Source organism: Crotalus tigris, unplaced genomic scaffold (genome assembly GCF_016545835.1).
Source record: "Crotalus tigris isolate CLP2741 ecotype Arizona unplaced genomic scaffold, ASM1654583v1 scf7180000017997.644853, whole genome shotgun sequence".
NCBI classification, from domain to species: Eukaryota; Metazoa; Chordata; class Lepidosauria; order Squamata; family Viperidae; genus Crotalus; species Crotalus tigris.
Window position 1 is genome coordinate 13,360 of NW_024096763.1, and position 9,361 is coordinate 22,720.

Below are 9,361 nucleotides of genomic sequence, written 5' to 3' on the forward strand. Positions count from 1 at the left end.
AGCAGGAGCACCTATACCATCTCAGACAAGTGACTGTCCAGTCTCTTCTTAAAAACCTCCAGTGATGGAGCGCCCACGATTTCTGGGGGCAAGCGGTTCCACTGGTTACGTTAAGCATCATTTAATTGATCTTGGCCTGCCCCGGGTTATTTTATTCCATCGATTCAAAATTCAGACGCGTGGCGTCTGACTCATATTGCTGACAGTTTTACTATCCTGGGGAGTCACGTGATCTCTTTGGCGACCTGCTGACAAGCAAAGCCGATGGGGAAGCAAGATTCACTTAACAACCGTGATAGTAATAACAATAACAACAACAATAATAATAACAATAGAGTTGGAAGGGACCTTGGAGGTCATCTAGTCCAACCCCCTGCTCAGGCAGGAGACTCTATACCATTCCAGGCAAATGGCTGTCCAGCCTCTTCTTAAAAACCTCCAGTGTGGCAGCATTCACAGCTTCTGGAGGCAGGTTGTTAATAATAATAATAAAGTTGGAAGGGACCTCAGAGGTCATCTAGTCCAACCCCCTGCTCAGGCAGGAGACCCAATACCATTCCAGACAAATGGCTGTCCAGCCTCTTCTTGAAAACTTCCAGTGATGGAGAAGGAAGGAAGGAAGGAAGGAAGGAAGGGATAACAGAATAACAGAGTTGGAAGGGACCTTGGAGGTCATCTAGTCCAACCCCCTGCTCAGGCAGGAGACCCAATACCATTCCAGACAAATGGCTGTCCAGCCTCTTCTTAAAAACCTCCAGTGTGGCAGCATTCACAGCTTCTGGAGGCAGGTTGTTAATAATAATAATAATAATAATAATAATAATAATAATAATAATAATAAAGTTGGAAGGGACCTTGGAGGTCATCTAGCCCAACCCCCTGCTCAGGGAGGAAACCCTATGCCATGTCAGACAAATGGCTGTCCAGTCACTGACTTAACAATGGCAGTGATTCGCTTACCAACAGTGGCAGGAAAGGTTGTCAAACGGGGCAAAATTCACTTAACAACCCTTCCACTGGCCAACACAAATGTTGTGCTGAATTGTGCCTGTAAGTCAAGAACTTTCCAAAGCCCCTGAAGGCAGGACAAGAAGCAATGGATGGAAACTAACTAAGCAGAGAAGCAACCTGGAACTAAGGAAAAATTCCTTGACAGTCAGAACAATTAACCAGTGGAACAACCTGCCTCCAGAAGCAGTAAATGCTCCAACCCTGGAAGTTTTTAAGAAGAAACTGGATAGCCATTTGTCTGAAATGGTATAGGGTTTCCTGCCTGAGCAGGGGGTTGGACTAGATGACTTCCAAGGTCCCTTCCAACTTTATTATTATTATTATTATTATTATTATTATTATTATTATTATTATTACTACTACTACTACTACTACTACTACTACTACTACTACTATACTAGTAGTACTAGTACTACCGCTACACTCGCCGTCCGCATTCACAGAGAAATACAACAGTTGCACATACGATCCAACGGTGCTTGCTAAAATAGGCTTGGCCCCACCACAGAACATGTGAATAAGTGTTTGGCCTGGTGTTTGTAAGTTCAGAAAAATAGCAGCACAATCGACAATTACGCAAATTCCTTGGAGGGGTCCAGGATGGCAGAAAGCAGGGGTGGCTAAGCAGGGGAAACGAGGGCTGTTAAAGGAGACGACGGGACTCGGTCAAGTGGGAATTTGTGGAGGGAGGCTGATCAGCCTTATAAAAGGCTGGGTTCGGTTTTTTTATTTATTTTTTGGGGGGGGGATGAGATCATTGCTGATCGAGAAGAAAGAAAGAAAAAAATATTGCCACCTTCAATCTGCAAGTAAGTCTATATCCATGCAATAAGAAAAAAAAAAAGATCCACAGGAAGAAAAGAAACAGATCAGTTGCAGCAAAAGGTTAAATGTGCAATGGAAATTCAAGAATAAGAATAAGAAAAGAATAAGAGTAAGAGTAAGAATATGAGTAAGAATAAGAATAAGAGTAAGAATAAGAAAAGAATAAGAATAATAAGAATAAGAAAATAAGAATAAGAAAAGAATAAGAAAAAGAATAAGAATAAAAAAAGAATAAGAATAAGAAAAGAATAAGAATAAGAATAAGAATAAAAAAAGAATAAGAATAAGAAAAGAATAAGAATAAGAACAATAGAGTTGGAGGGGACCTTGGAGGTCATCTAGTCCAACCCCCTGCTCAGGCAGGAAACCCTACACCATTTCAGACAAGTGGCTGTCCAGTCTCTTCTTAAAAACCTCCAGCGTTGGATAATTCAGGTTGGAAAGACAATATCGTATAATTTTGTTTATTGAGCATGTTTTAACACAGATCCAAAATATCTACAAGAAAACTAACGAGAGACTAGAGGCTAATTAATCGTTCTTAGTTTTAGGTTACACCTGACTTACAACCTGTCTTTCGGTATCTTTTTAATTTCGTATTGTTGTTCATTTTTATTGCTTTCTCCCTTCGTTACGTTTACACTTTTTATCATTTCTTTTTTCCATTTTATTGTTGTATCCCTATGTAGCCCCCAGGGCAAGTAAATTTAACAAATAAACCAGCAAATATCTTCCAACTAGCTGTAAATAAAATAATGATAAAAGCAATTGCAAAAAAGGACTAGTAAAAGTCAGCAGAATATTGTACTTTCAATCCAAATTCCCAAAGATATTTTTCCATTAAGCGACAGAATTTGGTTCTACATTTAGGCAAGAAAAACCAAAGGTACAGGTATAGTATAAGGGGTACCTTGCTCAATAGTAGTAACTGTGAAAGGGATCTCGGAGTCCTAGTGGGCAATACCTTAAATATGAGCCAGCTGTGTGCTGCAGCTGCCAAAAAAGCCAACTCAGTGCTGGGCTGCATTAACAGAGGGAGAGAATCAATATTACGTGAAGTGTTAATACCACTTTACAAGGCCTTGGTAAGGCCACACTTGGAATACGGCATCCAGTTTTGGTCACCACGATGTAAAAAAGATGTTGAGACTCCAGAAAGAGTACAGAGAAGAGCAACAAAGATGATTAGGGGAACTGGAGGCTAAAATATACAAAGAATGGTTGCTGGAATTGGGTATGTCTAGTTTAACGAAGAGAAGGACAGGGGGGGGGGCATGATGGCAATCTTCCAATATCTCAGGGGCTGCCCCAATGAAGAGGCAGTCAAGCTATTCTGCAAAGCGCCTGAAGGCAGAACGAGAAGCAATGGATGGAAACTAATCAAGGAGAGAAGCAACTTAGAACTAAGGAGAAACTTCCTGATGGTTAGAATAATTAACCAGTGGAACTCCCTGCCTCCAGAAGTTGTGAATGCTCCAACACTGGAAGTTTTTAAGAAGAGACTGGACAGCCATTCATCTGAAATGGCTTTCCTGCTTAAGCTGGGGGTTCGGCTAGATGACCTCCAAGGTCCCTTCCAATATTATTATTATTATTATTATTAATCTATCCCCACTGGCCTTTTTCAGGGACCATTTAACAGACTGAATGGGGTCAAACAGTTTCCCAAATCTGGCATTCTATACAGGTCCTTCACTACAACTCCCATCATCCAGCTACAGATAATAATAATAATAGTAGTAAAGTTGGAAGGGACCTTGGAGGTCATCTAGTCCAACCCCCTGCTCGGGCAGGAAACCCTACACCATTTCGGACAAGTGGCTGTCCAGTCTCTTCTTAAAAACTTCCAGTGTTGGAGCATTTACTGCTTCTGGAGGCAAGCTGTTCCACTGATTAATTATTCTAACCAGATAGACTGATCTTAAAAAGCACACCTTATAAGAAAGGTGCATAGTCTTATAGAATATGAACATTTGATATATACAAACAGCACATATCAGAAAATAAATTTAGTTGCCCGCTCTCCAAGTGAAACATGTACACGACACACACCTAAACATACTATATACAACATAGGTATGGACCCACACCCCTACATATGCATAACAAATAAATATTAAACACTGGATAAGGGTGAGGACTGATTGTAAGTCTCTTTTTTAAGTAACGGTCACTAGGCAAGTGGCGGTAAGTAGTTTTAATTCTAATTTTCTAAATTCTTCTCTTAACAACACTGTTGTCTCTTTTCTTTGTGGGTTTTTTTTTTCGCCACGTATGTTATCGCTACGCCTCGAAAATATCCTTTGGCTGCATCCCATACATTTTGTATTGTTGTATCTTCTTTTCTATTCCATTTCTTTCGTTGCTAACTCTATACATTCTTTCTCTTTCAACATAGATTGGTTCAAAGCCCATCTTAATTTTGTCTGCATTCCTTTCCGCAACATTTTTAAAGGATTAGGATCTGCCCAGGTGCCTAATTCTATTTTAGCTTCCTGCATATTAACCCTTGCTTCAGGTGTCGTCCAAATCATATCAGTTCTAGACCAAGATTTATGACGATTAGAATAAAACGTGTATTGTAATTTTCCTGGCTTCGTTTCTCTCCAAATATCTTGTGCACCAATTTCCTCTTTATCATGTCGCAAAAAAGCTTTAGGTTATTTTTTTCCTCTTCCTTGTTTCCCTGATTTACTACTAATTGGAGTTTTCAATGCAATAGTAGACAAGACGTTAGATTAACTGTCTATTGGATGTTCTTTCAACCGAATAAAGAATATAAAAAGATTTGAAGTTCTCTCTCTAGGATGTGAACTCCGCAGAAATATCACCTTTGATTTACACTCTGCCCGTGGTTCTGGGGAAATTATTGCTTGTTTTTTTTTTTTCTCAGTTCTCTAGATGAGAGGAATCAGATTTTTTTTCCCTTGCTCAAAAAGCTTGTTAAAATAAAATCGATCCTTCTCTTCAAATAGGTATCCCCCTGCATGTAGGCGCAGTCTCTAGAGATTGTGCTCAGTTGCAGCCAAAGTGCACAAAGAGAATTTTTGCCCGTTTTCGTTTCATCTGACAGCCCCTGCATAACAATTTACATCTTCTCTCTACTACATCCTACTTTTCAGGTGGAAGCTGGAACAAAATGACTCGCAAGATGAAGCTTTAGAGGGAAGTTTTGAGATGAGGAATCGTGACTGTTATTTCCACACACACACACCCCCATGCATTCCTATTAGGGTCTCACAGCCACAAAGCTATATAAACCAAGGCTCTATTTGCCTGCTTATAACTATTTTTCCACATGATTTACTAACTTAAAATCAACGAGAATCCAATGCTCCCATGATTATAATCCCTGACATATCTTGCTATGAATCGCTAAACCTAAAACACAGGTAGTCAGAATAGAATAGAATAGAATAGAATAGAATAGAATAGAATAGAATAGAATAGAATAGAATAGAATAGAATAGAATAAGAACAGGAATAGAATAAGAACAGGAATAGAATAAAATAGAACAGAACAGAGAAGAACAGAACAAGGAATAGAATAGAATAGAATAGAATAGAATAGAATAGAATAGAATAGAATAGAATAGAATAGAATAGAATAGAAGCTGGAAGGGACCTTGGAGGTCTTCTAGTCCAGCCCCCTGCTCAAGCCAGAGAAACGATACCCTTTCAGAGAAGTGATTGTCCAATCTCTTCTTTAAAATCTCCAGTGATGGAACGCCCACGATTTCTGGTGGCAAGCTGTTCCACTGGTTAACTGTCTTCACTGTCAGGAAGTTTCTCTTTAATTCCAGGTTGCTTCTCTCTTTGATCAGTTTCAAATCATTTCTCATCCTTCTCTCAGATGCTTTGGTGAACAACCTGACCCCCTCTTCTTTGGGGCAGCCCCCCAAATACTGGAAGACTGCTATCAGGTCACCCCTATTTCTTCTTTTCTTTAGACTAGCCAAACCCAAATCCCACAGCCGTTCTTCATATGTTTTAGCACCCAGGCCTTTGATCATCTTAGTTGTTCTTCTCTGAATTTTTTTCCAAACTCTTAACGTCTTGTGTGTGTGTGTGTGTGTGTGTGTGTGTGTGTGTGTGTGTGTGATATGGTGATCAAAATTGGCTGCAGTATTCCAGGCGTGGTCCTCAACTTACAACTACTGTCTCTTCCAACTCTGTCATTCTGTTTAAAAAATACACAGGAATGCATTCGTGTCCAGAACATCTATTGCAGCCAATTCGTTTTAGAGGTGCAAAATATATCTTACGGTTTCTCGAGATTCTGGAAAAGAAAGTGGGATCTGATAAATTAGAATGGAACAAGAGTTGCCTCCAGAAGTTGTGGGAGCTGCTTCACTGCAGGCTTTCAAGAAGAGACTGGACTGCCATCTGTCAGGAATGGTGAAGGGTCTCCTGCTTGGACGGGGGGGGGGGGTGGACTAGATGACCTACAAGATCCCTTCCAACTCTATTATTCTATTCTATTCTATTCTATTTGTAATTCTATTCTATTTGTAATTCTATTCCTATTCCTATTCTATCTGTAATTCCATTTGTAAATCTATTCTATTTGTAATTCTATTCTATTCTGTTCTATTCCATTCTATTTGTAATTCTATTCTATTTGTAATTCTATCTGTAATTCTATTCTAATTGTAATTCTATTCTAATTGTAATTCTATTCTATTCCATTCCATTCTATTTGTAATTCTATTCTATTTGTAATTCTATTCCTATTCTATCTGTAATTCTATTTGTAAATCTATTCTATTTGTAATTCTATTCTATTCCATTCTATTTGTAATTCTACTCATTTGTAATTCTATCTGTACTTCTATTCTAATTGTAATTCTATTCTAATTGTAATTCTATTCCATTCCATTCCATTCTATTTGTAATTCTATTCTATTTGTAATTCTATTCCTATTCTATCTGTAATTCTATTTGTAAATCTATTCTATTTGTAATTCTATTCTATTCCATTCTATTTGTAATTCTACTCATTTGTAATTCTATCTATAATTCTATTCTAATTGTAATTCTATTCTAATTGTAATTCTATTCTAATTGTAATTCTATTCCATTCCATTCTATTTGTAATTCTATTCTATTTGTAATTCTATTCCTATTCCTATTCTATCTGTAATTCTATTTGTAAATCTATTCTATTTGTAATTCTATTCTATTCCATTCTATTTGTAATTCTATTCTATTTGTAATTCTATCTGTAATTCTATTCTAATTGTAATTCTATTCTATTCTAGTCTATTCTATTCCATTCCATTCTATTTGTAATTCTATTCTATTTGTAATTCTATTCCTATTCTATCTGTAATTCTATCTGTAAATCTATTCTATTTGTAATTCTCTTCTCTTCTCTTTTCTTCTCTTCTCTTCTCTTCTCTTCTATTCTATTCTATTTTATTCTATTCTAAGAGGACTTTGCAGAGGTATGACGGGCAAAGCTGACACTCTCCTGTGATCTATTTTTTTTCCTTCCCTAGACCCACCCTGAGCCTTTCGCCAAATGGAATCCTGCAACTTCACGGGCGGTTCTGTTCCGTACTTCTGGCTTGTGGGCTTCCCCAGCCTGCAGGACCACCAGTTCCCCCTCTTCTTCATCTTCCTCGCCTTCTACCTGCTCATCCTTTCCAGCAACGTCACCATCATCGCGGCCGTGGCCACCGACCCCAAGCTCCACAAGCCCATGTACTTTTTCCTGACCAACCTTTCCATCTTAGACATCCTGCTGACCACCATCACCATTCCCCAAATGCTGGCCATGTTCTCGGTCAACGCCAGGTCCATCTCCTCCAAGGGCTGCTTCCTGCAGATGTACTTCTTCCACGGACTGGCAGTGACCGAGACCTTCCTCCTGGTGGTCATGTCCTACGACCGCTACGAGGCCATCTGCCACCCCTTGCACTACGCGGTCCGGATGACCAGGCAGAAGAACGCGCAGCTGGCGGCCGGTGCCTGGTTCTTCGCCCTGCTGGTCCCCATCCCGCCGGTGGTCCAGTCGTCGCAGCTGACCTTTCGCAAGAGGCCCAGGGTCAACCACTGCTTCTGCGACCACCTGGCGGTGGTCCAGGCTGCCTGCCAAAATGCCTACACCACTTTCCAGAGTTTTATGGGCTTCACCATTTCCATGACCGTCGCCTTCGGCCCGCTGCTGCTCGTGGTCATCTCCTACGCCTGCATCATGGTCTCGGTCTTGCAGATCCGGTCCAAAGAAGGGCGCAGGAAGACTTTCTCCACGTGCTTCTCCCACCTGGTGGTGGTCATCACGTATTATTCCTCCATTGCTCTGGCTTTCCTCTCCTACCGGGTCGAGATGTCCAGCGACATTCACATTCTGAGCGACATGACTTTTTCTATTTTAACCCCTTTGGTGAACCCTCTCATTTACACTCTGAGGAACAGGGACATTAAGAGGGCGGTGAAGCAGTTGGCTTCCTCCAAAATCTTCTCCACACAGAAGGAGAGACTCTGTGTAGACCAAGTGGAGATCAAGGAGATTTAAAACCGGGTTTTAATTAATGTGACTTTTCTATTAGTGGAGCCCTTTAACTGAAATTAGATTTCTGTGTGCCTAATTACATTCGCTCCAGGACGTATTAGTCTTTTTTGACTAAGAGCCACTAAATTGTTGTATATTTTGGAGATGCGGTTTGTTGAAAAACAGCATTCAAACATGTGATGTTTTATTTTATGCCTATTGCACAGTAGCTATGGCGAATCTAGACAGCATACTAAAAAGCAGAGACATCACCCTGCCAACAAAAGTGCGTATAGTCCAGGCCATGGTTTTCCCAGTTGCAATGTATGGCTGTGAAAGTTGGACCATAAGAAAGGCTGAGCGCCAAAGAATGGAGGCCTTTGAACTCTGGTGCTGGAGAAGACTCCTGCGAGTCCCTTGGATTGCAAGGCGTTCAAACCGGTCAGTCCTAGAAGAGATCAACCCCGACTGCTCTTTAGAAGGCCAGATCCTGAAGTGGAAACTCAAGGAATTTGGCCACCTAATGAGAAGGAAGGACTCGCTGGAGAAGAGCCTGATGCTGGGAAAGATGAAGGGCAAGAGAAGAAGGGGACGAAAGAGAAGGAGGTGGCTGGATGGAGTCACTGAAGCCAGGAGGCGTGAGCTTCAATGGACTCCAGAAGATGGTAGAGGACGGGAAGGCCTGGAGGAACGTGGTCCATGGGCTCGCGATGGGTCGGACACAACTTCACACCTAACAACAACATTGCACTGCATTAAGAAGAGACTGGATAGTCACTTGTCTGAGATGGTATATGTTCTCCTGCTTGAGCAGGGGGCTAGACTAGAAGACCTCCAAGGTCCCTTCCAGCTCTATTCTATTCTATTCTATTCTATTCTATTCTACTGTATTCTATTCTATTCTATTCTATTCTATTCTATTCTATTCTATTCTATTCTATATTTCCTATTCTCTTCTCTTCTACTCTCTTCTACTCTACTCACTCTATTGTATTCTATTCTGTTCTATTCTATTCTATTCTCTATTTC

The 9,361-nt window shown here is 40.4% G+C and overlaps 1 protein-coding gene across 1 annotated transcript; it reads left to right on the forward strand.

Moving 5' to 3' along the window:
• Positions 1–1,763: 1,763 nt before the first annotated feature.
• LOC120309320 (olfactory receptor 2AT4) lies at positions 1,764–8,658 on the forward strand. Its single transcript, XM_039346437.1, has 2 exons — positions 1,764–1,820; positions 7,338–8,658. The coding sequence occupies exon 2, from the start codon at positions 7,361–7,363 to the stop codon at positions 8,354–8,356; it is 996 nt and encodes a 331-aa protein (XP_039202371.1). The 5' UTR covers positions 1,764–1,820; positions 7,338–7,360; the 3' UTR covers positions 8,357–8,658.
• The last annotated feature ends 703 nt before the right edge of the window (positions 8,659–9,361 follow it).